We start from the raw sequence: 27,895 nt of genomic DNA on the forward strand, positions 1-27,895 counted from the left end.
GGAAGAGAGAAATTTTGTGCTAAACAAAATACTTAGATGATCCTGCACTCCCCCCAGTATCTTGAAGATTAACAGTTCAATCATATAGCTAAGGATCCTAATTGCACAAGGTTGTACCCATATCTCATTAACACGAAGTTCGCCATTGTCACCAAGCCATAAACATGCCAATCCTAGACTATATATGCCACGATCAATTCTTGAAGGACAAAATAAAGAATCAGGCTAATAATTGAGTAATATCTCCCGTCTCTCCCAAGCTTGCCATGTTCAACTCGCATGGACAAATATTGTACCAAAATTCCAGCTCGCCATTGCAAAGCCTAGCAGCAAATCTTATCCATAATATATTAATATTCTTCTATTCTTGATGCCCTCGGGAATAAAGTCTATAATTGCTTTGGCTGGCTATTTGCTTTTGAGCAAAGCGCTCCACTGGCTTGGACTCTCCGCTTCGACCTCTCCACGCGTCGGATGCCAGATAACTGACCGCGCTCCACCGCCGCGACCGAGTCCACTCACAATCCACGGCCACGTGGTGCCCAATGCCGCCCGCGCCTCCCATCCCTGAGGTCATTTTCGTAAATTAATTCAACAAAATAAAAAAGTGTCGGACTTTAATTAAAAAAAAATCCGAACATGACGCCAAAGCCTATCACCTTCTGTTTTTTTAACCAATCCGTCTTCGTCCGGGTATTTAGGTTTTCCTCCGCCGAGAGCGAAGCCACTGCTCCTCTGAAACCAACTCCACACTTCTCAAAGGCTGAGCCTTTACGCTTCTGCAAGCGAGAAGCTGGGAGGCAAAGCCTTTGGTTTGACCCCCCTTTTCTTCCAAGTTTCTTTTTTTAAACGAAATATACCCAGTTTATTGTTCCCCCCTGTTCCTGGGAAGAAATTGGCGTTTTTTAGGTGTTTGATTGAGGGGTTTTGATGGTGGTTTGATATATTTGCGGGCGATGACTTATGGGGTACAATCCGAGGATGATATCGTGGTTTTGGGACAGAAGATGGGAATTGGGGACGGGAGTGGGGATTATGTGAAATTGGGTGATTTGGAGGCAGGGAGGTTTGTAGGGGTACCGGGGCAATGTCATCCGAAGAAATGGAATTCTCTCTGGTGGTGGATGAAGGTGGTTTTGTTGTCCCTTGGCTTGCTGGCAGGCACGGCGGCTGTCATTCTCTGCGTTGGCCCCGTTATCATCAAAAAGGTCTCTCCTTTTTTCATTCGTTCTTTCTTTTTTCCTCTGTACAGTATTTTGCTTCGTGATCATTTTCTTTTTTTTTGAGGTATTTTTTTGGAATCAATTACCGCTTTGCACTGAGATGTAGTAAAAAAGTTGGCATTGATTGCAAACTAGATTTCGTTGCTTTGATATTCTAAAATTGCTATATTTTCTTGAAGAGAAGAAGCTATTTTTAGAGCTTATATTTGTCGGTAGAATTTGATCTTGTTATCAACCATTACTTGTTTCATTGCAACAACCAGCTAATTGTTCGTTAAATAATGAAATCGAATTAATTTAACTTGATGGAACAATCTCTCTCCCTCTCTCTCACACACACAGGCACGGAGAAATATTTTATTGCTTGCACTTTAAAAAAAAAGAACTTTCATTTTGAAGAAAAAAAAGTGGGTATTGACTTAAAACAGGCTAACATTCTATAAAGGGCAAGATTTGGGAACTCATTATGGTAATAATTTTTTTTCATTGCTTTTCTTACCTATCAAGAAAAACCACACTGTCCCCTTCCTGCCTCTTAAGCACATATAAAAGCTAATTCTGGGAGTTGGAAGCATATCGAGCATAGCTGTGCGGTCAAGAAATTATTCGATGCATGGAATCAAAGAAGTACAAAATGAATTATTGAGGGTTAACTGGATAAGTCTCCTGTTTTTACGTTGAGAAGTGTTGAAGATGCGAAATACCCTAGTTGCTGGCAATGCGATGCTCTATCATGCTTTTAGGTTTGTGATTGGATTCAATAAACTTGAATTCCTTTTCATAGATGGTGTTTAGTTAATGTGGCAAATTATGGCTTGAGATGTTTTCCAAGATCTTTTTCAAGCTGAGATTTAGATGGGAAGCTTAAGGATTGCTCTCATGCATGTGGAGCCTCACTTGGGAGATCCAAGTCGCACATTAGGAGGAATTGTTAGTCCTTTTTTATTAAAAAAGAAAAAAACCCAATTGTTGCTGGAAATCGGACCCGGGGGCCGCCGTGAAGCCGGGGAAGGAGGAGCTCCGCTGCTGTAGGAGGCGGGCGGCGGTGCGCCGGCTGGCTGCGTCCTCCGCCGCGGGGGGGTGTGCAAGTCCTGCAAAGAAAACCGGTGGCCGGGCTCCCCGGCGCCGGCCCTTCGATGCCTAAGTCAGAGAGGGCAAGTATGTGGAGAGAGCAGGGAAGAGAGTATGTGGAGAAGACAGCAAGAACATTTGGATAAGATAAAGAAGACGAAGAGGATGATGTCCTTAATTGTGTCTGTGCTTCCCGGCGGGTTCAGTCCCGGGGATCTGTTTCCGTTTTTGTTCCCCTCTCCCCCACTTGGTTCTCCCAGGTTCCCTTTTATAGGGGGATTACGTTACCTGGGAGGTCACCGGGGGATTTGTCCCTGTCTGTGATAATTGGGCACGATTTGGCCCATTTATGGCGTAGTGGAGAACGGGGCCGAATCAGACCGGAACCAGGGAGTTGTCACGGTCGATCGGACCTGTTGGAGTGGTTGAACCGCCGGCCGTAGCGGGCTTGGGGTCTATGGATGGTAAGTGCATTTATTACCGAATGAACCGGCGGCCAGGTAGAGCCATACGCTCTGATGGTTCAGTGATCCGGAGATCGTCTTGGGCCGTGTTCATTAAATGCCTGAGTGTATCGGAGACTTGAGGGAGTCTCATGCATTAATGGCAGGTTATGCCGAACGCCTGCGGAGATCTTATGCCTTGATGGCTTGGAGATAGTGGCAGGTCGCAAGCCGTAGGAGTTGTCAAGTCCCTTGGACTTTTTGCGGGGGTTGAACATTTGGTAAAGGCATCGGTTCGGCAAGGGTGCCGAGCCGAGCTGGTCGCCCAATGGGGCGCCCTGTGGCGGGGCTGCTTTGAGTACTCCTGGTCGGCGCCCTTTAGGCGAGCACCTTCTAGCAGAGCGCCTTGGCGCTGTCTTTGGTCGGCACTTTCTAACCCAGCAGCTTACTTTGGGTGGGGCACCTCTTGGCGCGCGCTCTGGTCGACGCCCTCTAGTCGAGCGCCTTCCTGGTCGGCGCTCTTCGGCCGAGCAGCTTTCCGGTCGGCGCTCTTCGGCCGAGCAGCTTTTCGGTCGGCGCTCTTCGGCCGAACAGCTTTCCGGTCGGCACTCTTCGGCCGAGAACACTACCCCCCGACTTCCGAGCTCCAGTTGGCTATCAGCTGGAGCGCGGGAAGTAGCTTTAATTGGGTTATTACGAATTCCGAAAATTTTGATTTACTGCGCGTTTTGAGCTATCGAACGCTTCAAGGTGCCTTTAATAGGCGGCGTCTCTTCTTTCCCGAAGAGCCTCATTATTGGGACACCTTTTGCGAAGCGTCCTCGCGTTGTGGGCTCATGATGGGGCCGCACGATCTTCGATTGCGGACGCTTCCCCGCGCGATCCGATGGGGCGCTTCGACGTTCAAAGCGCTAGCCCTAATTAAATGCGTCGCTCTGTCTTTTAGACCGACACGTGTTATCATCTAACCAGGACGCAGCGCTTTCTTCGCTGATCCGGGCCGTTGGGGAGGCCTATATAAACTCTCCCCCGGCCCCCTGTTCTCTTTCCATTGCTTTCTGCTTCCAGCTTCCTATTCTCCCAGTCTTCCTCAAACCGAAGTCCCTTCTCTCCGGCTTCCTTCTCAGGTCCTCCTTCTTTTTGATTTCCCTCTCTTGTAATGGGTTCTTTGCCTAGCGAAGTAGTATCCACCATGAGTGTCCTGGAGGTCGAGATGACCGAAGAGTGGTTTTTCCCTCTTCACGGGTTCCGTTTGGAACCCGCCAGGCGAAGGGATCGGGTAACCGATCCTCCGGTAGGCCGGATCGGAGTGCACTCGGAGTCACTCTGGGTCGGCCTCCGATTTCCTCTCCACAGCTTTGTGAATGAGTTGCTGGCGGTATGCCAGTTGGTTCCGGCGCAACTCACTCCAAACGCTTGGAGGACAGTAATGGGTTTCCTGTCACTGTGTTTACTACAGGGGATTCCTACCTCTGTCAACGTCTTCCGGCGACTTTTTATTTTCAAGTCGAACCCGGGAGACGGGGAGTGGCTCTACATCGCCCTCCGGGTGGGTCGGCCACTTTTCCATGGTGCCCCCTCATCCATTCATGGTTGGAAGGAGAAATTCTTCTTCCTGGGCTCTGAACGGTCCTGGGGGTTTGACCCCAGGTGGAGGCCGGCCCAACTTAAATCCATCAACAGGCTCCCCCAGCTTTCTCCGCGTGAGCAGGAGATCTTCGATACCATCCGCAGCCTTGGGGACGGGATTTTGCTGAACGGCCTCATTAGCGAGGACGCCCTGGTGAACGTGGGCTTGAGCTCGGCACGTCCTCAGGGTAAGGATAGTTACAGCAACTTCTTATTTCCTTATTGTTCTAATGTTCTAATTTTGCTTATCTTTGCAGACATCGCAAAAATGGTGACCAAGAGCGAAGTCCTCTACGCCCGCTTCCAGAAGAGGGCAGCTGAGCTCTCGGGGGAGCCTGCGGAGCCGAGGAAGAAGCAGAAGGTCTCGGCAACCTCGACTCCCTCGGCGGCAGTGGTGGCCGAGGCGGGTCCTTCCCGCCCTGCGCATCCCGAGGCGGGGCCTTCTCGCCCCGCCAATTCTGAGGCGGGGCCTTCTCAGCCCGCGTGCCCTGAGGCTGATCGGAGAGAGGGCGCGGGCTCCGGGGGCTCGGGCTCCAGAGGAGCCCCGATGGCGCCCCCATGCCCGACGCCCTTGGCACAGGTTCCTGGTCGGCAGGACGCTCCAGTTGCCGACCAGGGGAGGAGTTCAGCGGGTCCCGTGCTTGCACGCCCCGCTATAGTTGTGCGGCGGTCAGATCGGCCGCTCGTCCGACCCCAGCCCCCTAGCTCCGAACCGGGGGGCAATCAGGGAGCTTCGGGGTCGGCTCTACCTAGGCCAGCCGATGCTGGCCTTTCGGGCCCATCGGGCTCGGGGGGACGGGTGCCCCTTGCACCCACCTGGTCGGTGTTCGAGGGAGATTCAGCCCTCGAGAACCCTCGAGTAGCGCTGGAGGTATTCCGGGTCGCGCTGCTCCCAGCTGACCGGGCAATGATGCAGTCCATGAGCTATAATACTTTCATGGACTACACTCGCTGCAACGCCGTCCGGGTAAGTAAAATCTTCCACTTGTGTAATCCGTATAGATTTTCTACCAGTGGCGCCTTAATACTTTTCTTTTCGTCTCTTTTACAGCATTTGCACGAGACGGAGATGCTGATGCACCTAGTCCAAGAATACCGGGAGAAAGCCCGGAGGTGCCAGCGCGGCTATGACGAGGCCCAGAGGAGGTACACGGCCGCCGAGGTGAAGTACCAGGCCTCCGAAGCGAAGTACCAGGCCTCTGAGGCCGAACGACAGGTGCTCCAAGAAAAAGTCGGAGCATCTGATGAAAGGATTCGAGCTCTGACCGCCGAGCTCGATGAAGAGAAGGGCGCGCACGCATTGGCAAGGTCCGAGCTGCGCGCCGCGGAGGCTCGATTGGCTAAGGCCGAGCAGGCGTTGGCCTCCCGCGAGCAGGAGGTGGGAAATGCCCGCCTCCGACATTCGGAGCTCGAGCAGGAGCTGAGGGGCCTCGAGCGGAGAGCCGCTTACCACGAGGCCCGGGAGATGGAGGCCCGGGAGAACGCCCAAAACGCAGTGAAGCTCTTCCGTGAGTCGGAAGAGTTTCACGAACTCATGGCTGAGGAGGGCGTGAACGGGCTGATCCAAGGCTTCCGGGATTTCCGCAATCAGCTGCGGCGGCTTCTCCCGGATTTTGATGTTAACCTGCTCCAGCCGGGAGCAGGGAGGGCGGAGGCAGAAGCAGAAACCCCGGAGGCGGAGGCAGAAACTTCGGGGGCCGAGGTGGCCGCGGCTGTCCCCGAAGTGACCGAGGTTGCCCCCGAGGTCGCCCCCGAGGCTACTCCTATTGCTGCCGAGGCCATCGAAGAGGTCCCGGCAGCCGAGCCAACCACTCCTAGTACTGCCGAGGCCGAGGTGGTCGAGCTTGAGCCTCCGATGTAATTTTTGTTATTTTTTGTAAGATCGGGATGGCTTCCCATACTTGTAAGGGCCAAACCCGGATTTTGTACTTAGCCTACGGGCCCTTTTGAAATGAATATACATTTCTTTTTTGAAAACTCTGTCTGCCGTAGCCTAAGTTTTTCTGCTCGGATCCGTTTTAGGTTTCGAGGATATGGGCTCTAGGGCCTCAGCTTTTCCCGCCACAGGGTTTTGAGTTAGAGTTTGGCTTGCCGAGCTCCATTGCTCGGTTCTTCGACTAATGGTATAGCAACACTTGTGCTTATACCAAGGGTTTGGGCTCGGAACGTTTTTCCGAGCCTAGTCCAGAATTCGACTAAGCCCTAGGGCGGTCGTTAGGACTTGGGACTTCTTAATGCGGCGAATTTCGAATCCGAGCCTCGGGTTGCCGGGGCGAACCGGATTCTTTTCTTACAAATGGACTGCATACCCGTCAGCCCGTGACGGGGATTCACCGGACTTGCAACAATGTGTCGGTGTCATGAGCACTTCTTCGCCGAGGCGATCGAAGACGCTCCTCTGTTCGGTGTCCGCTTTTTGAGGACATCGGCAGAGAAAAATCCAAGACAACGTAGAAGCATTAAATGAATGGGTACCTTGTACCATATGCGTCCTTGCGCCGAGGCGGCTGAAGACGCTTCTCTGCTCGGACTCCGTTCTTTGAGGACGTCGGCAGAGAAATTCAAAAGCAGAATAGATAATGTAAAAACATTAAGTAAATGGGTACCTTGTACCGTATGCGTCCTTGCGCCGAGGCGACTGAAGACGCTTCTCTGCTCGGACTCCGTTCTTTGAGGACGTCGGCAGAGAAATTCAAAAGCAGAATAGATAATGTAAAAACATTAAGTACATGGGTACCTTGTACCGTATGCGTCCTTGCGCCGAGGCGACTGAAGACGCTTCTCTGCTCGGACTCCGTTCTTCGAGGACGTCGACAGAGAAATCCAGAAGCAGAATAGATAATGTAAAAACATTAAGTAAATGGGTACCTTGTACCGTATGCGTCCTTGCGCCGAGGCGACTGAAGACGCTTCTCTGCTCGGACTCCGTTCTTCGAGGACGTCGGCAGAGAAATCCAGAAGCAGAATAGATAATGTAAAAACATTAAGTACATGGGTACCTTGTACCGTATGCGTCCTTGCGCCGAGGCGACTGAAGACGCTTCTCTGCTCGGACTCCGTTCTTCGAGGACGTCGGCAGAGAAATCCAGAAGCAGAATAGATAATGTAAAAACATTAAGTAAATGGGTACCTTGTACCGTATGCGTCCTTGCGCCGAGGCGACTGAAGACGCTTCTCTGCTCGGACTCCGTTCTTCGAGGACGTCGGCAGAGAAATCCAGAAGCAGAATAGATAATGTAAAAAACATTAAATAAATGGGTACCTTGTACCGTATGCGTCCTTGCGCCGAGGCGACTGAAGACGCTTCTCTGCTCGGACTCCGTTTTTGGAGGGCGTCGACAGAGAAATCCAATAATAGATAATGTAAAGACATTAAGTAAATAGGTACCTTGTACCGTGTGCGTCCTGGCGCCGAGGCGACTGAAGACGCTTCTCTGCTCGGACTCCGTTTTTGGAGGGCGTCGACAGAGAAATCCAATAATAGATAATGTAAAGACATTAAGTAAATAGGTACCTTGTACCGTGTGCGTCCTGGCGCCGAGGCGACTGAAGACGCTTCTCTGCTCGGACTCCGTTTTTGGAGGGCGTCGACAGAGAAATCCAATAATAGATAATGTAAAGACATTAAATAGGTACCTTGTGCCGTGTGCGTCCTGGCGCCGAGGCGACTGAAGACGCTTCTCTGCTCGGACTCCGTTTTTGGAGGGCGTCGACAGAGAAATCCAATAATAGATAATGTAAAGACATTAAGTAAATAGGTACCTTGTACCGTGTGCGTCCTGGCGCCGAGGCGACTGAAGACGCTTCTCTGCTCGGACTCCGTTTTTGGAGGGCGTCGACAGAGAAATCCAATAATAGATAATGTAAAGACATTAAATAGGTACCTTGTGCCGTGTGCGTCCTGGCGCCGAGGCGACTGAAGACGCTTCTCTGCTCGGACTCCGTTTTTGGAGGGCGTCGACAGAGAAATCCAATAATAGATAATGTAAAGACATTAAGTAAATAGGTACCTTGTACCGTGTGCGTCCTGGCGCCGAGGCGACTGAAGACGCTTCTCTGCTCGGACTCCGTTTTTGGAGGGCGTCGACAGAGAAATCCAATAATAGATAATGTAAAGACATTAAGTAAATAGGTACCTTGTACCGTGTGCGTCCTAGCGCCGAGGCGACTGAAGACGCTTCTCTGCTCGGACTCGTTTTTGGAGGGCGTCGACAGAGAAATCCAATAATAGATAATGTAAAGACATTAAGTAAATAGGTACCTTGTACCGTGTGCGTCCTGGCGCCGAGGCGACTGAAGACGCTTCTCTGCTCGGACTCCGTTTTTGGAGGGCGTCGACAGAGAAATCCAATAATAGATAATGTAAAGACATTAAGTAAATAGGTACCTTGTACCGTGTGCGTCCTGGCGCCGAGGCGACTGAAGACGCTTCTCTGCTCGGACTCCGTTCTTCGAGGGCGTCGACAGAAATCCAGAAGCAGGAGGGAATGAGCCGAGCTCGTCGGTTGAAGCTGGTAAAGAATGAGCCGAGCTCGTTTGGCCAATAAAGACAACATCCCAACGTATCGGGGCATCCCGATGAACCGGGGCATCTCGATGTCTCGAGGCATCCCGGCCGAGGTCGGGGTAGGAGCACGAGCCGAGCTCGTCCGGTCAGAGAGGGCCGCTACTCAATAGTCGATGGAGCACAAGCCGAGCTCGTCCGGTCAGAGAGGACCGCTACTCAATAGTCGATGGAGCACGAGCCGAGCTCGTCCGGTCAGAGAGGACCGCTACTCAATAGTCGATGGAGCACGAGCCGAGCTCGTCCGGTCAGAGGACCGCTACTCAATAGTCGATGGAGCACGAGCCGAGCTCGTCCGGTCAGAGAGGACCGCTACTCAATAGTCGATGGAGCACGAGCCGAGCTCGTCCGGTCAGAGGACCGCTACTCATGTCTCGACGCCTCGAGCTTCCCGGTAACCGGGACATCCCGACGTCTCGGGGCATCCTGACCGTGGCCAGGGTAGGAGAATGAGCCGAGCTCGTTGATGGAGAGCGCACCATAAACTCATGGACATCTTTAGGGAGTCCACGCAGGTACTCCATCATCCCGAGGTATCAGGGCATCCCAACCGTGGTTAGGGAAGAATAAACCTGATGCCATGAGTTAATCAAGAAAATTGGTGAGCTCGGAATAAGTTCGCAAACCATTAGTTTATCGTGAAATGAAATTCATAGAGTGAAATTCATAGAATGAAATTTAATGGTTGAATAATGAGGGACCCCTTAGGGTTCTACTGGTGGTACACGCGGAGATTTTCAGAGCTCCAGCTCCGCGGAATGGGAGTCCCATCTAGAGACTCCAATTGATAAGCTCCGGGTCGGCGAATGCGCGTGACTCGGTATGGTCCCTCCCAATTCGGGGCCAGCTTCCCTCGCTCAGTCGGTCGGGAGGTTTCAGCTCTTCTTAGGACAAGGTCCCCTGGTCTGAAAGATTTGACTTTGACCCTGGCGTTGTAGTACTGAGCTGTCTTTTGTTGGTACCTCGCCATACGCACTCGGGCGACCTCCCTTGTTTCCTCGATCAGGTCGAGGTTGCCTCTGAGCTGCGAAGAGTTGGAGCTAGCATCGTGGTGCTCGACTCTTGGAGAGGGGAGCCCAATCTCTAGTGGAATGACGGCCTCCGTCCCATATGTCAGGTTGAAGGGAGTCTCGCCGGTGGGGACGCGGAACGTAGTCCGGTAAGCCCACAGGACATTGTATAGGTCTTCGACCCATTGTCCTTTGGATTTGTCGAGCCTGGTTTTGAGACCCTGCAAAATAGTACGATTTGTTACCTCGGTTTCTCCGTTTGTCTGAGGATGCGCGACCGAGGTGAAGTGGTGGTCAATGCCAAGCTCGGAGCAGAACTCTCTGAAATGGATGTTGTTGAACTGGCGACCGTTGTCAGAGATAAGGATGCGGGGGAGCCCAAATCTGCAAATGATGGACTTCCAAACGAAATCCCGCATCTTCTGCTCGGTGATCCGGGCGAGGGGCTCAGCTTCCACCCACTTAGTGAAGTAGTCGATGGAGACGACCAGGAACTTCCTTTGCCCGGTGGCCAGAGGAAATGGCCCGAGGATGTCAATTCCCCACTGGGCAAAAGGCCAAGGAGAGCTGATGGAAGTCAAAGGAGCCGAGGGCCGGCGCTGAACATTGGCGTTCCTTTGGCACCGGTCGCATCTTTGGACGAAATCCATAGCATCCTTCTGGAGTGTCGGCCAATAATATCCTTGGCGCAGAATTTTATGGGCCAAGGCTCGTCCTCCCAGATGGTTTCCACAAATTCCTTCGTGGACTTCGCGCAGGGCATAATTAGCTTCCGTTGGGCGAAGGCATCTGAGAAGGGGAGAGGTGAAGGATTTCCGATAGAGCTTTCCCTCGTATAGTATGTATCGGGTGGCGAGGCGCTTGATTCGGCGAGCCTCTCGTACATCAGCAGGGAGGGTTTCGTCTTGCAGATAGCTGATGAGTCCATCCATCCAGCTTGGCTCGAGCTCGGTGCAGAGGGTCTGCTCGGGCTCGTCTGTGCTGGGCTTTTGGAGATATTCCAGGACTGCCTCTTTGGGAAGCTCGCTCATGCGAGAGGACGCCAGCTTTGATAGCTGGTCGGCCCTGAGATTCTCCGACCTGGCAATATGTTGAATGTAGAAAGAGTCCAAGGTCGAGGCGAGATCCCGTACCTTCTGGAGATACTTCTGCATGGTCGGGTCTCTGGCTTCGAAGTCGCCCATAATTTGGTTGACGACGAGCTGAGAATCACTGAAGGCCTTCAAGTCCTTCACTCCTAGCTCTTTGGCTAGCTTAAGCCCGGCGACGAGCGCTTCATACTCCGCCATGTTATTGGAAGCAGGAAACTCGAGGCGCAGGGCCTGCTCGGCGACCACCCCCTCCGGGCTGGTGAGAATAAATCCTGCTCCACTACCCCCCGAGTTTGAAGAGCCATCGACATGTAGAGCCCATGTAAAACTCGGGGTCCGCTCCAGCGGTGGCTCGGGTTCAGGCTCGACCTCATCTGGTATGGTGCACTCGGCTATAAAGTCTGCGAGTGCTTGTGCTTTGATCGCCTGTCTGGGCCGGTACTCAATGTCGAATTCTCCGAGCTCAATGGCCCATTTAGTGATCCGACCCGCACGATCTGATCTCTGCAGGATCTGCTTGATCGGCTGGTCAGTCAGCACAGCCACTGTGTGAGCTTGGAAGTAGGGTCGGAGCCTCCGAGCTGAGATGACCAAAGCATAGGCGGTCTTCTCAAGCTTGGAGTATCGGGTCTCAGCATCCCTTAAGATCCGGCTGGTGTAATACACCGGTTTCTGAAGTTTCCCCTCCTCTCGGACCAGGACCGAGCTTACTGCTACAGGGGAGACAGCTAAATACAAGTAGAGAAGCTCACCCTGTTGAGGCTTCGTGAGTAGGGGAGGGAAAGCCAGCAGGTGCTTGAGCTCTTCAAAAGATTGCTGGCACTCGTCCGACCACAAAAAGTTCTTCGGCTTTTTGAGGGCTGCAAAGAATGGAAGGCAGCGCTCGGCTGAGCGGGAGATAAACCTCCCGAGGGCTGCCACTCGGCCCGTGAGCCGCTGTACCTCCTTGACCGTCTTGGGAGGCGTCATCCTTTGGAGGGCTCGGATCTTCTCTGGATTGGCCTCGATTCCTCGTGTAATGATAAAGCCGAGGAATTTGCCGGAGGTGACCCCGAATGCACATTTAGCTGGGTTGAGCTTCATCTGGTACTTTCGGAGTGTGGAGAATGCTTCGTTGAGGTCGGCTATGTGGTCTTGCGCCGCCTTACTTTTCACCAGCATGTCATCCACGTAGACCTCCATGTTTCGGCCTATTTGGTCTTTGAAGATCCGGCTGACCAGCCTTTGATAAGTCGCCCCGGCATTTTTTAGACCGAATGGCATCACTTTGTAGCAGTAGGTTCCCCCGTCGGTGATGAAGGCTGTCTTTTCCTCGTCTTCTGGCGCCATGCGGATCTGGTTATATCCGGAAAAGGCGTCCATGAATGCCAGCAGCTCGTGACCCGAGGTGGAGTCCACGAGCTGGTCGATGCTGGGAAGTGGAAAGCTGTCCTTCGGGCAGGCTTTATTCAGGTCGGTGTAGTCCACGCACATACGCCACTTTCCGCTAGCTTTTTTGACGAGGACCACATTGGCGAGCCATTCCGGGTAGGATATCTCCCGGATGAAGCCGGCTTCAAGGAGCTTGCCGACCTCCTCGGCTGCTGCTCGTTGTCGTTCAGGGGCGGCGCCTCGCTTCTTTTGTCGCACGGGCTTGCAGGTCGGCTTCACCTGAAGCCGGTGGACCATGACCTCCGGGTCTATCCCCGGCATGTCTACAGGCGACCAGGCGAAGACATCCATATTGTCCCGTAGGAAGTCGACGAGGCGACTCCTCTCGTTTTCGCCAAGGCCAGAGCCGATCTGCACGGTTAGCTCGGGAAAGTTCTCTCGTAAGGGAACTTGAATTAACAACTCACCAGGCTCTACCCGCTCTTTCTGGGGGTTGACCCGTGCCTCCATAACTTCAGTTGAGGGCTGGTCAGTCGTTGGGGCGGGCACCTCGGCTGGTCGTTTTGCCTCGTGGGTCGCTAGGTAGCATCGCCTTGCCACCATTTGGTCCCCTCGGACTTCACCGACTCCCTGGCTGGTGGGGAATCGCATCAGCAGGTGGTGAGTTGAGACCGCTGCGCGGAGGGCGTTGAGTCCTGGCCTTCCGAGGATGGCGTTGTAAACCGAGGGCAGGCGTATCACAAGGAAGCTCATACCCACGGTACTTTCACGAGGGGCGAGCCCGGCTGTGACCAGAAGGTCGATCTCGCCCTCTACTGGGACTGAATCCCCAGTGAATCCAACTAGCGGAGCATTCATCCTCCGTAGCTGTTCTTTTGTCATCCCCATTTTACAATAAGCATCAAAATACAAAACATTCGCCGAGCTTCCATTATCAACCAGGATGCGTTTTACATCAAATTTATTTATGATCATGGAGATGACCATGGCATCATCATGGGGAGTTTCGACTCCTTCTAGATCGTCATCTGAGAAGGAGATAGCTTCAGAGGTGCGCGGGCGCTTCGAGGAGGCTTCTTCCCCTGAGGCTTCCCCAGCCGAGGTCCCTCCTCGGATAGTGTTGATGACGCCGGCGATGGGCCTGTTGGCATTGGAACCTTCAGGCTGTGCTGCTCCTTCGGCTGGCTTCTTTCCTTCACGCCGGCCTTGCACAAACCGATCGAGCACCCCTCGGCGAATGAGTGCTTCGATCTCATTTCGGAGCTGATAACAATCCTCGGTATCATGGCCGTGATCCCGGTGAAAACGGCAATACTTCCGGAGATCACGCCGGATTCTGGTGTCTGGCTTTGGAGGGGGGAGCCGGATGCAATCCCGATTCTCAATCTCCATGAGGATTTCAGCCCGAGGAGCATTGAGGGGAGTATACTTTTCATACCTCCCTTCAGGTGCACGGGCCTGCAGTGGGAACCTCGGGCGGAGTGACCTCTGCTGCGGCGGTCCTCTCAATCTTCGGGCGGGGCGGATTCTTAGCTCGTCGTGGAGACGGGCTTCTGGGTCGGCCGCGCTCCTCGCGGCGTCTTTTCTTGGGGTTCTGCTCGGTTCCACCCCGCCTAACTGCCACGGCCTCTTCTGCCTTGGCATACTTCCGCGCCCGAGCGAACATTTCGGTGAGGTCCGCGGGGAAATTCTTCTCGATCGAGAAGAGGAATCTGTAGGACCGGGCTCCAGTCTTCAATGCTGACATGGCGATTGACTGGTCAAGCTCCCGGACCTCCCATGTTGCGGCGGTGAACCGGTCCAAGTACTCCTTGAAGAATTCTCCCTCTTTTTGTTTGATGTCAAGGAGGGAGTCGGATGTCCGCCGCTGGGGCTGGCTAGCGGCGAAGTTGCCAGCAAATTGTCTGCCGAGTTGCTCAAAGGAAGAGACAGTACTCGGCTTCAGCCCGGTAAACCAAAGCCGGGCTGGCCCTCGGAGTGTCGCCGGGAAAGCATTGCACATCATGGCCTCCGAGGCTCCTTGTAGGGCCATTAAGACCCGGTAACTCTCCAGGTGGTCCAGGGGATCAGCCTTGCCGTTGTAGGGCTCCACCTGGGGCATCTTGAACCGTGGTGGGACCGGTTCATCTTCGATCTCCGGGGAGAAGGGAGACTTCGTAGTGAACTCGAAGTCGTTATCACGTCCTGATTTTCTCCCGTGGAGTGCCTGAATTTGGCGCTCCAACTTCTCGACCTTCTTGTCGAGTTCATCATTCTGGAGGATTGCTGCAGCGGTTCGTTCGAGCGCAGGTTGCCCTGGAACCGACTCAGCTTCTGAAGGCTGTGGCCAGCCTCCGTAGCCTCTGGCTGGGTGCTCTCTCCAGAGGGAGGCCTGGACTTGGGAGTCCTGGCCTCGAAGGGGAAGTCCGCTTGTAGGAGGCTCCGGCTGAGCTGGAGCTGGAGGAGACAGTGCCGTTGGGATGCCCCTGGGTTGCAAGCTTTGGACAGCGGTAGCCAAGGCTTGCACTTGCTGCACCAGGGCATCAAATTGTTCCGGTTGAACTTGAGGTGCTGGCTCAACCGGGGGTGGTGAGTTTCGGGCGGAATGCTCAGGACTGGGTGGTGGACGTCGAGAGGCGTTGGAAGCCCCTTTGCTTCTTAGCTTCATGGCAGCGAACTCGGGCCCTTCCTCTAGCGCCAACTGTTGCTGGAAATCGGACCCGGGGGCCGCCGTGAAGCCGGGGAAGGAGGAGCTCCGCTGCTGTAGGAGGCGGGCGGCGGTGCGCCGGCTGGCTGCATCCTCCGCCGCGGGGGGGTGTGCAAGTCCTGCAAAGAAAACCGGTGGCCGGGCTCCCCGGCGCCGGCCCTCCGATGCCTAAGTCAGAGAGGGCAAGTATGTGGAGAGAGCAGGGAAGAGAGTATGTGGAGAAGACAGCAAGAACATTTGGATAAGATAAAGAAGACGAAGAGGATGATGTCCTCAATTGTGTCTGTGCTTCCCGGCGGGTTCAGTCCCGGGGATCTGTTTCCGTTTTTGTTCCCCTCTCCCCCACTTGGTTCTCCCAGGTTCCCTTTTATAGGGGGATTACGTTACCTGGGAGGTCACCGGGGGATTTGTCCCTGTCTGTGATAATTGGGCACGATTTGGCCCATTTATGGCGTAGTGGAGAACGGGGCCGAATCAGACCGGAACCAGGGAGTTGTCACGGTCGATCGGACCTGTTGGAGTGGTTGAACCGCCGGCCGTAGCGGGCTTGGGGTCTATGGATGGTAAGTGCATTTATTACCGAATGAACCGGCGGCCAGGTAGAGCCATACGCTCTGATGGTTCAGTGATCCGGAGATCGTCTTGGGCCGTGTTCATTAAATGCCTGAGTGTATCAGAGACTTGAGGGAGTCTCATGCATTAATGGCAGGTTGTGCCGAACGCCTGCGGAGATCTTATGCCTTGATGGCTTGGAGATAGTGGCAGGTCGCAAGCCGTAGGAGTTGTCAAGTCCCTTGGACTTTTTGCGGGGGTTGAACATTTGGTAAAGGCATCGGTTCGGCAAGGGTGCCGAGCCGAGCTGGTCGCCCAATGGGGCGCCCTGTGGCGGGGCTGCTTTGAGTACTCCTGGTCGGCGCCCTTTAGGCGAGCACCTTCTAGCAGAGCGCCTTGGCGCTGTCTTTGGTCGACACTTTCTAACCGAGCAGCTTACTTTGGGTGGGGCACCTCTTGGCGCGCGCTCTGGTCGACGCCCTCTAGTCGAGCGCCTTCCTGGTCGGCATCCTTCGGCCGAGCAGCTTTCCGGTCGGCGCTCTTCGGCCGAGCAGCTTTCCGGTCGGCGCTCTTCGGCCGAGCGCCTCCGTGGATGCATGACTTAGGGTTTTTCCCCTAACACCAATCTATCTATATTGTTTTCTTATAGGGATTATAGCATCACTTGGAAGATGTATGAGTCACTGAGAGGGGACCATGGTTTTTGTTTCAACTCCTACTTATTTTATGTTCTTTCCATAGCTGAAAATTGTTTTAGAGGAAAGGTATACAGTCAAGATTGTCCATTAGGATCAAAATACCTTGTCCAATGCTTTTATTTCATGTCTACTGTAATAGCAAACATAATTTCATTTTATAGCTATATCAAACAAGTCATCGCTCAACTAAGTTATAGTCGGCCATTTTTAACCATGATATGGTATATATCCACTTCACGAAAAATATAAAAGGAGTGAAGAAAGAAAGGAAGTAACCAACAGTAGTCATTCTTAATATCTTAGTAAACCTGATAATTTGAATGTCCATGGAATCACTGTGGTTGGTTTCTGGTGACCTAATATATTTGGGTAACAGAATTGTAGATCTATGAATCATGAATAACAATCCATTTATACAAGATAGCTTTTGGATCATCAATACGGGACATCTTGTGCGATATTCTTTATTTTGCACATAAAATTCTGAATTTTTGAGAAACAACTGAATTCTTGTTTTCTAAATGTCTTTTGGGCCACAAAGGAGAGAGAAACCATATAGGAGAGAAGTCTGGTTTTAATTTTTAATCTTTTGTTACCAAGGCAATGGGCAAATATTTATAGGAACACTTTATAGATTTGAATGTTTTGTGTGCAACATTGTAGGGGATTGCTTAGAAAGCTTGCAAATTAATGCTTTTTTTTATATTAGTAAATTAATTTATATAACGTCGTATTTGCTTCATAGCCATTCATAAAATTGCAATCCTCTACTTTTCATTCCAAGAAACTAATATTGTATGATATGTTTGTTATATACAGATCTGTTTATTCTCCATCTCTAAATTTAATATTTTATAATGATAGGTTTTGTTACTTTTGTATCACTCAATGTTCAAAATAATTCTAATTGGAAGTGTTAGGAGCTGTAGAGAGGAATAATATTGGTGCCATGATAGTATTACTTTGTTCGTCGAAAAGAACTATAAATAGTAGTTATGCATGATTTCTGCATCTTTGGATATCCAATTTTGCTTCTGGAGATTGAGATGCAGCTAAAATTCTTCACTATGTGCATCCTTAATGCATGTGGATCATGTGTGAAGATATGCATCTTATAGATGTGCAAGCCATAAACTTACAAATTGCTTCATAAAGAAAAATTGTATATTTAAGATGGTGAAATGAGTGGAATGAACCGAAATTTGATTCTTCCAACCTAGTATTCAATTTTTGCCTTTATCATGAAAAACCTTTCACTCCTGAAGTACATTGTCCTTTCACTTCTGAAGTACATATATCACCTGTTTTCTAGACTTACAAACACAGTGTGCTTGTTTCCGAAGGCCAAAAAGATGGGTTCAGAGACTTATGAGGGGAGGAGGTTTGGGAGAAGTTGAGATACATGGTTGGGAATGATTTATAAATAGGGATTTTTTTTTCAGAAGTATTTGGATCAGAGAACTTTCAATGTATTCCTCTAGATTATTGGGTGTTTCATTTCCTGCAGCTTGGGTAGCCAAATCTATGAGATTAGGGAATGGTTGACCCTGTCAGAAATCAGAATGCTTCAAAATCTAGTCATTGGCTGTTTATCTGTAAAATGATGGTCAGAATCACTATGGCTTATTAACAGGAATTTTGGAATTTTTAACTAATATGGTTCTATAAGCAACTGTTTGGTTGTAAGTAAACCTATGGAAAGGATTTTTTTTTTACATGGGAAAGGAATCTTTTATTTTTCATTTGATTGGTTGGCTACTAAATTTGATGATTTGGAGGGGGAAAAAGCTTCCCTCTATACTCTGGATCTGGAGAAGTTGGACTTCTTCATTTTACAGCACTTTTTTTTCTGGGAAGCAAAAGTGAAACTTTCCAATAAATATATATTATTTTTCTTTCTTTTTTCTCTGTTTTCACGTAAAAAACAAACAGCTAGAAAATGTGTTATTCTAGAAGAAAACTAGTTCTTTTAGGATATTTCCCCTTGCAACCAAATAAACCCAAAATGAATTGGACAACTGCTTCTTTTTTCAGAAAAAAAAGGTTTCTTTTTTCTTTTCATTTGATGTGCTGCAAAATTGTAAGTTCATTTTGCCCGTGTGATATAAGCATGGTGCATTGATAACTTGTCATTTGTGTGTTTTTGTAGTAGGTCTTTAACAAAAAATGTATCTACAGAACAATCAAAATGGAAGTATTGATGTAGTAACGACTAAGTGACTCCTTTGAATTAGATTAATTACATTGCACAAAGAAACTCTTAAGCCGTCCAAGGCACCATCCGGAAACTCCATATGTCTGACTCACAGAGCTTACAAGAAGTGATAAAATATATACTGACTGAATTGCAACAACACTAAAATTCAAAATTAAGTAAAGGCCTTGTGCTTAAGTCATGCAGATATTACTTTTACTCCATATGGAGTACCTTCTGTTGCCTAGATAATCAATTTACTTTAGTTGCCTTGAGACTTTCATTCGGATTGAAAATGAATCTTCCAACAGCAACTTCTAAGTTCATCTGAATGGTTATTGTTGCGGGAGGGGGAGGGGCCTTGAATTTAGTTCCACATCGGCTAGTAGCGGGAAGGTTCTGTGCCTTAAATGGGGGTTGGAAAACCTTTCCTCTCGAGGCACCTTTTGAAGGGCAAAACCGTGAGGGCAGTGGTCTCCCCCCGTCTGCGCTGGACGCGCGGGCCGGAGCGCCCAAAGGGCAGTGGTCTCCCCTCGTCCGCGCTGGATGCGCGGGCCGGAGCGCCCAAAGCGGACAATACCTCGGGAGGAACGCAGTCCTCTTTCTCTGCTAGCTTAATGTGGGCTAGGCTGTTGTGTGAGGCTCCGACAGAATGCCGTCCCCGCAACAGATGGCACGCCAGGTAGGGGCGCCTCCTCCGACCGTTGACTACCCCTCAGGACTGTGGAGGCTCAATAACCTTCCCGCTGGGGGGGCTATGTTGCGGGAGGGGCCTTGAATTTAGTCCTACATCGGTTAGTAGCGGGAAGGTTTTGTGCCTTAAATGGGGGTTGGAAAACCTTTCCTCTCGAGGCGCCTTTTGAAGGGCAAAACCGTGAGGGCAGTGGTCTCCCCCCGTCTGCGCTGGACGCGCGGGCCGGAGCGCCCAAAGGGCAGTGGTCTGCCCCCGTCTACGCTGGACGCGCGGGCCGGAGCGCCCAAAGCGGACAATACCTCGGGAGGAACGCAGTCCTCTTTCTCTGCTAGCTTAATGTGGGCTAGGCTGTTGTGTGAGGCTCCGGCAGAATGCCGTCCCCGCAACAGTTATGTAGAGGTTTTAAGCTGTATTCATAACATGAAAATGTCATTAATTTAATCACCTTATCAGTGTGCAAATGAGATAATGAATCTGTGGCTAATGCTAGTCCTCAAGAACATACCTTTGCCAGAATATAAGTTTGAGCTTTAATCTTCTGTTCAAACATTAAAGCTATATGAGGGACTACAGAATTTGTAGACCGCACAATCCAGCACGTGTTTTTTTTTTAAATTTGTTTTTCTTATCTCCTCATGCAAATGCAGCTAGAATACCAACCAAGGAGCAACCTTAATCCATCCACTCTCAGCCTCATTTCAACATTCTGAATTGGTGCTAAATTTGTAGCTAAATTATGAACAATAGACAATCTTGCCATGGAGCCTGCAAGACTATTTTGTAGTTAGTATGCATCTTATTGGTTACATATTTAAAGGTCATGCTATTGGGAAGCAACCATCCAAAGTTCTCTAACTTGGAAAGAATCTAGAGGATGAGGGAAGAAGACAAGTTTTGATGGAGAGAACTGTTTTTACCTTTGTGGCACAAATTATAAACCATAAACTAAATTGAATTGGCAGCATTAATCGAAATAAACTAGAAGCTTGTTTTTATTAAATGATGTCACAATGATGGTAATACCTCAACCTTTAGCCATTTTTCTCATTCATTTGACTTCATTGGGTTAAATTTGTTATTTTGGCAGGTGGTTATACCAATTTTGGACTGGGAAATGACCACTTTTAGCAGACCAGTTCTCGGACTGTTACTTTTTACTGCTATTGCGGTATTTCCTGCTCTATTGGTGCCCTCTTCTCCTTGTATGTGGATAGCTGGGATGACATTTGGCTATGGTTACGGCTATCTGTTAATTATGGCAGGGACAAGCATAGGCATGTCATTGCCATTTTTAATTGGTTCTCATTTTCGTCATAGAATACATGTTAGTCTCTACTTCCCTCCCTTCTTGTCTATGTTTGTTTTCTAAATTTGTTGCATTTGTTTAATGCTATAGTGGATTCTTCTTTTAATTCTTTTGCAGAGGTGGTTGGAAAATTGGCCAAAGAAAGCAGCTATAGTAAGAATAGCTGGTGAAGGAGATTGGTTTCATCAATTTAGAGCTGTAACTCTATTGAGGATTTCTCCATTTCCATATCTCATTTTTAATTATTCATCTGTGGCAACAAATGTCAAGTATGGTCCATACATATGTGGTTCACTCATAGGAACAGTGCCTGAGAATTTCCTAACGATTTACAGGTTGGAATTCCCCTCATACTATGCGTGCCTCTGTTTTTTGTTTTTCTTTAAATTTTTATTTTTAAGTACAGTAGTTGTAAAGCTGCCATTATAAATCTATTTGCAATATATTTTCTTTTTTTGCTTATTGTCTGACACATCTTGTTTAGTTATATGTGTTTAAGTTTCTTACAAGCATGCTGCACGCATATATATATATATATATATATATATATATATATATATATATATATCAATGTTGTTAAAGGCAGCTGCTTAGGTGCCAAATTGAGCCAGGCTGCCTAGGCCAAGCCCACTGTAGGCTTTACTTCATTAATGGTTTCTTTTTTCCTTTTTCCTCCCTATTTGAACCCCATAAGGGACCTTTTGGAGGGTAATGGAGGCTGCCACCAACCACTAGCTGCTGGTCGGCTGGTCAATAGCTTTTGCTGGATCAGCCAGTGGTGATGAGTTGCAGCGATGATGCCAAATTGAGACAGGCTGCCTAGGCCCACTGTAGGGTTTACTTCATTAGTGGTTTCTTTTTTCCCTTTTCTTCCCTATTTGAACCCCATATGGGACCTTAATGGAGGCTACCACCACCCGCTACCTGCTGGTAGGCTGGTCAATAGCTTTTGCTGGATCAGCCGGTGGCGATGAGTTGCAGCGATGATGGCTATATATTTTTCGCTTTTCTTCCTTCCTTTGTTCTGTTCTTTCTCTAGACCAATATTCAGCATCTTCTTTGTCTTTTTCTTCTTCTCCATCGTTGATTTTCCTTTCTCCTACAATTGCATCTTTTTCACTTGGCCATGCTTCCCCTACTTTTCATATTTTTGCCTTCATCTTGCTTGCTAAACTTTGTTCTGAACGCCACCTCCTTGTCTTCTTCTTGTTGATGGGTGTTGGCTATGACCCTCCAGTCTATTGGGTTCTACTTCCCTACGATCCTCTTCTTCCCTCTTCTTCTACTCCGTGCTGGGTGTTGGCTTTTTGAGGCCCTAGCTATGGCCTATATAGCTTGATGGTCACTGCAATGGCGGTAATTCTATTACTACTCTCCTTCTTCTTTATCTTGTACATTTTGATCTTGGACTTTTTAAGTGTGAAAAAGATTTCATGATGCCATAAAAAATGGCAGCCGAGTGCATGAGGCTTTCGCCATTGCGGGGTTTGTGGAGGGTTAGATGTACATAGTCTTACTGCGAGGCTGTTTTCGTGTTTTGAACCATAACGTCCAAGCCACAATGAAATAATTTTATTGTTGTGCAAAGGCTCACCCTCAGTTTTTGTAATGCCTTACATTGTGAGAAGGACAATCATAATTTCCTCCCTAGGTCGCCACCTAGGGTTAGATATATATATATAGATATATATAGACATATATGTATTAAGATAAATTTGCTAAATTTGCAACACGGCAGTCTCAAATACACTATTAAGATACAGTTTTGTTCAGAAACTACTTAAGCCTATGAAGTATGAACTATTGCATGATTCAATGAACTCTTGTCCATTTAACTGTGCTTGTTTTGTACTAATAGAAGATGTTCGATATGATCGTTAAACCTGCTAACATGCTTGTGCAGACATGGCATTATGCATCAATATTGTAGTCATGGTTGTGTTTTTCGATTAACTTTCTTGGAAAGGGTTGAAAAGAAATAGTGCTAATAGCACATGCAGAATTCTTTCTCCACCTCATAATTTGTGTTCAAAAGGCCTCGCGACCCTTTGGATATATTTCTTTTTGATAATATTAATCCAAGTAGGAGCTAAAACATTATTTACTCATCACTAGGTTCTAACTTATTGGAGTCATGAAGAAAGATTGGCTGAAGGACTTGGCTCATGTCAATCCATTTTTATATGTAATATTTACTTGATTTGCTATTATGCATGCATCACTATACAGACATCCAGATACACACATCATCTGTATATATGAAAAATAGCCATCAGATTTGGAATGTAATTCCATGAATAAATCATGTGATACAACTAACGCAAAATGATGCTTTATAAGTAGTTTGGCATAATATTCTGGATAGTTCTTTAATTGATTTAGGGTTGGAAATGGGACTAGGCTGCCTTGAGGCCCATCGTACTGGGCCAAGTTGGATAATGCTTTGGGCTTGAATTTTATTGGTCCGAGTTGGACACAGCTTAAAACTTGAGGCCCAAATAACTTTTGGTTGTATGTGGGCAACCCTTGGCTCAGCTCAAGTGCAACTTGCAGTTACTAAAAATTTATTGTATAGAGGCACGTAAACATTAATCAATTAAATGAGTTAGTTAATGCAATGGAGAATGCTTCAGTCATTTTAATGTTAGGGGCTTACCAGGAAAAGGGATGAGGAAAAACTAGCAGATGTTCTTGTTTTCAGTAGTATATACATATCTAGAATGTGGTGTGAAGAGATGTATACATATCTTGAACTCTCACATTTTACCGTTGAAGTCCCAAGTGTGTGTATGTGTGTTTGTGCATGACAGTATCATTATGGAGAGAGGTTTGCAAGCACAAGCATGGAGGAATGTCTGTAATGCATGTGCAAGAGATGTGAAAGTTGAAATTTGAATCACAATCACTGTGAAGGTGCGGTGGGAATATAGAGCCAGATCAGAGAAAAACAAAATGGATGCTTCCTAAGCTGGTTGAATGAGAATCATTCTAGGAGAAATGATGGGAAAGAGCCTTACATAAGGATGACTTTAATTTGTTAAAAAAAGAGAAAGCTTTACCAAAAGTTAAATTTGTGTGGTTTTAGTGACTGTGGAGAAAACAGGCTTTAAAATTAGATGTGACATGATTAAAAATATGGAGAGTAACAGAACAAACCAAGGCAGGCTTGCTTAACATGCCAAATGGTATAAGCACATCCGATGAAAGGGATTCATTGTACTTCACAAAGTACTCCCAACCAAGCTCATATAACCCAATGTTGGCGTGCTTAACATACCATGAGAATTTCAAATGGTACGAGCACATCAGAAGAAGGAGGCGTATTGTACTTTACAAATTACTTCCTAATCAAACCTTTAAAGCCATATATGAGGGTATGAAAGAGGGTGGTCCTAGAAACTCAGGCAGGTAAAGTACTTATAGTACTCGGGCAACGAATAGGAGTACTGGCAGTGTCTAATGCACGCTTTCCTGGATAGTTCTCCTGTTTTTGAAATCTTATAGAAGGCAAGGGAGCTCCAATTGGCACTAAAAGGTGATCTCCAGAGGCTTGTCCGTTCATATTGTTTGCAGATTACAAAACATTAGTTAATTAGATTAAGGAACCAGTCAACCTTAAGTTCGGTATATGCTACATCTTCTTGGGAATTAATGTATAAATGCTGGCCCTGTATGATACAAAAGCACAGAGTAAATTAAGCACAATGGAGAAATGGATGGTGTTTTACGCAATAACAGGTGACTAAAAACGATTGCCCAATAACTTTTTTTCACCTGCTGATTTATTTTATGACCTAAAGGGCTGGATGGATTGGATGTTCAAACAAATTATATAGGTTAGATGCATTGCAGAACCGCCTTGATATCCATTAAAATGTTGATCTGTGAAAAGGGCCTGATGGGCACAAAGTATATTTAAGGATTCGAAGGAAAACTGTATGAACAATGCCTGCCGCTTTTCACAGATAACCCTATTTAGGAGGGGCCAAGAGGTCTTGAATGCAAGATGAAGAGATTATGATAGGTATAAAAGAGATTATATGGAGGACTAATAAGAAATGATCTGAGGGCATCTTATCTCATTCTCAATAATAATAGGAGCAGGGGTTAGTGGCTCTTTGATCCATCATGTTAGGTTTGGCAGCCTGCTTTGTTCTCTCTCCTGCAGCGCCCCACCATCTGATTCCTTGAGCTGGAGGGAGTTAATTCTTAAATTAAACAGGCTTTGATGTGTCAGTATAATTTCTATAGCACACTGTTCGTATAATGATTTCTTAGTCCTATCAAATGTAGGCTACAGATTTAAGGAAAAGAGATCTCTGATTACTGACCAGGTTGCGGGTTCACATTGGAAATGGATCTGTTGTTGATTTGGATCAGGGCCCTTGTTCTTGGAATTGGATGGTAAAGTTGGTGAAGCTCACGGTGTTAACCAACAGTGTCGCAGTTCAATCCATCGAAATCATATAGCTTTGTTTGAATCTTTCTTTGTTCCCCTGCATGGTGAAGGAATCATAAATAGTTAATGTTTATTACAAGAAGAATCTTTGGGGTAGTATTCCTTCTGGTCTTTGTTGAATGAAATTTCAAAAGGGAGTTTCTGGCATATTACAGAGGCCACTGAAACTTTTGCTCAGGTGTCTTGTGGGAAGCTGCCAAGAAGCATTTTCATTTCTTGTTTTAGTGACACAAGGGCACACAGGCTTCTGAAGCAGATAAATAAAAGTAAACCTGGGCTGTGTGTGAAAAATCAACACAATCAATCACTCTCTTTTTCCTGACCCTTGTCGAAGCTTTATGATATATACTTGCTTTTGAGTAGTGAAGATACTGTCTCTATTTGCAAGCAGCAACCTGATCTATTTTTCTTTTGGGTGTATATCACTTGCGAGAACAGTGGGAAACTGCTCCAGGCCTTGGCAGACGCTACCAATAGAGGTGGCTTCCTTTCAGTGGAGCAGATCATTTATGATGCTCTCGGCTTCTTTGCTGCGATAGCTGCCACTGCAGCCATCACGGTCTATGCCAAGAGAACTCTTCAAACACTCCAAGCTGAGGAGGAGCTCAGTTAGCTCCAGGCAATTCATCAACCTAGGCATGGACCACAGTAGTTGATGTTTGCAGCTGTGTATTCATGGAGCGCTCTCTTCTGTTTTCTTCTTTGCTGCTATACACCCACAGACATTCTGCTTTGCGAACAATTTACTTGTACACTATACCTTGGGGCCAGTGTTATAAGGAAGGGGAGTTGATGTTGCTTTATAAAGCTTTGCAATTAGTAGCAGATGCTGGAAAGAAACTGTGACTGTATGTACTTATTGTTTTTTTCAGACAGGGAAGAAAATTTGTTAAGTTATACTTTCTTTCTTCTTTTTTTTTCTTCTTTTTGCCTAGTTTGAAACAAAAAGTTATGAATGCTATCTATCTAACCATTGCTTGTAAATGCCATCTTCCAAGTTGTCAAAGTTGTTAACATGACATTTACTGCATCATTGATCAATAACATAAATAAAGCTGTTCTTCAAGAATGACTGGATGTAGACACTGGATGCCAGGTCATCAAGTTAGACTTGTCAGAGCAAATTTGGATCCCTTGGGCCTTTTAGTCTTTCAAACCTAAAGGCTCTCAGAGGCGTCCTTTTTAATCATAACTGCAGAAACCTTTGTGTTTTCCAGTCAACCTTTACAGAAACAATTTCCTTTTCTTTTAGGGTGCTGACTTACTCGGTTAAGTTACTGGGTGCTGGGAAAGTCACTGGGTTTCAGAACTTGGAACTCATGATATTGTTTCAAATCCTACCTGCACCTGATTTATTTTAAAAAATGAAAAAAAAAACTTTACCTGCTATTATTAAAGGTCAAATCTGTGGGTGGCTTGTTACGGCGTTGCATTGATGTCAAAGCATCCGGAATTCCTCCCGTGACCATCAGCCAACCTGGCATCCTTGGACTAGCAAGAATACCAGGATTCCCACTGGAGAGTACGTAAATATGGATTGTATCCTTAAGAGATCTTGGACTCTTACAGGATCCAATCACCAAAATATAACAAATTGATGTTTGGATTTTACCTGTGGATAAGGTTGAATTTTATTTGGAAGTTTGCTCTTTCAGTTCCCATTATTCTAGATTCATTAAATTGGTATATGTATTTTGATGACATTGTAAGGTGATGAAATTGCTTTAGGATTATCAATGAAAGTTGAAATATATGATAGATTCTATATTAATTACATAGATCGCTTAGGGCAGACGAGACAAGAGGAGAGGAATGTTGTCCACGAGGAGGCTGCATGTACATTGACATATAATGTCTCGGGCCATGGATGATACAAAAAAAATTATATAAAACATAAATGGCCAGCATCGCCGCAACTCATCATCACAGGCTAAATCACTGCACTTATACCCGATGTAATGCTGCATCAGGCCACCTTAGGTACAGACTGCACTCGGTTTAGCTGGGATAAGCTTGTATTAACAAAAAATGGGGAATAAGCTAAACCATTGAGACAGCTCGCTATGTTTGGTTATTATTATGGGTTTAAATAGGAATAAACCATCTTTATACCAGATCCAAATAGGGCCTTAAAAACTAAAGCCACCAGACCATGGATGCCAATAATCTCTTTTAGGTCCTATCACAATTGTATACGTATGTGTGTGTGTGTGTGTGTGTGTGTATATATATATATATATATATATATGTATATATATATATATATATATATATATATATATATATATATATATATATATGTATATATATATATATATATATATGTATATATATGTGTACTCAAGACAATCGTTCATAATTAATTACGAATAATAAGTAACTATACAAACTAAAAGAGAGACCACACATGATTTTTTAGGTTTAGATTTTCAATTAGATAGTATATCACTGACTTTGAATATTTAACTTTTTTACAATAAAAATTTAATATAATATTTAAGTATAATCTTGATTGTGGGATCTTCATCAAATGTATACGTTTAAATAAATTATGTGCATCGGACATATCTTGCGCAAGTAAATAAGATATTAAAATTACATCTTTACTAATAATAACAGTGAAGCCATGCTGATGGGGCTCTAGGTTATGATTAATTGTTAAGAAAATAAAAAAATAAAAGAAATAAGTCAAAGGCAGAAGGAACATATTTATTTTTTTTATTTTGATAAATACAAAATTTAACTATTTAATTGCAAGATAAAGATATAGAAAAATAGTGTTCTCCAAAAAAAATTCCTTTCTTCTTGTTGTTTGTATGGGATTAAAGAAAAAAAGAAAAAAAATAAAAAAAAACCATTTTGCATGATTGGAATTTGACCTTTTGTTTTCTAGAATAAAGTTTT

The 27,895-nt window shown here is 47.0% G+C and overlaps 1 protein-coding gene across 1 annotated transcript; it reads left to right on the plus strand.

Moving 5' to 3' along the window:
- Positions 1-420: 420 nt before the first annotated feature.
- Positions 421-25,975, plus strand: LOC103716892 (uncharacterized). Its single transcript, XM_008805080.5, has 4 exons — positions 421-1,208; positions 20,314-20,550; positions 20,650-20,867; positions 25,430-25,975. Exons 1-4 carry the CDS (start codon positions 957-959, stop codon positions 25,602-25,604), a joined length of 882 nt encoding a protein of 293 aa, XP_008803302.3. The 5' UTR covers positions 421-956; the 3' UTR covers positions 25,605-25,975.
- Positions 25,976-27,895: the final 1,920 nt, after the last annotated feature.

Source organism: Phoenix dactylifera, chromosome 6 (assembly GCF_051530095.1).
Source record: "Phoenix dactylifera cultivar Ajwa chromosome 6, Ajwa_hap1_PhDact_Kaust_v1.1, whole genome shotgun sequence".
In the NCBI taxonomy this organism is placed as follows: Eukaryota; Viridiplantae; Streptophyta; class Magnoliopsida; order Arecales; family Arecaceae; genus Phoenix; species Phoenix dactylifera.

What these genes read in the sequence shown, in the direction of transcription:
- LOC103716892 (XM_008805080.5), top strand. Translation starts at nt 957, where the DNA reads ATGACTTATGGGGTACAATCCGAGGATGATATCGTGGTTTTGGGACAG. An exon ending in GCCCCGTTATCATCAAAAAG is followed by an intron (nt 1,209 to 20,313) that starts GTCTCTCCTTTT and finishes TTATTTTGGCAG; the next exon opens with GTGGTTATACCAATTTTGGA. An exon ending in AATTTCCTAACGATTTACAG is followed by an intron (nt 20,868 to 25,429) that starts GTTGGAATTCCC and finishes TTGCGAGAACAG; the next exon opens with TGGGAAACTGCTCCAGGCCT.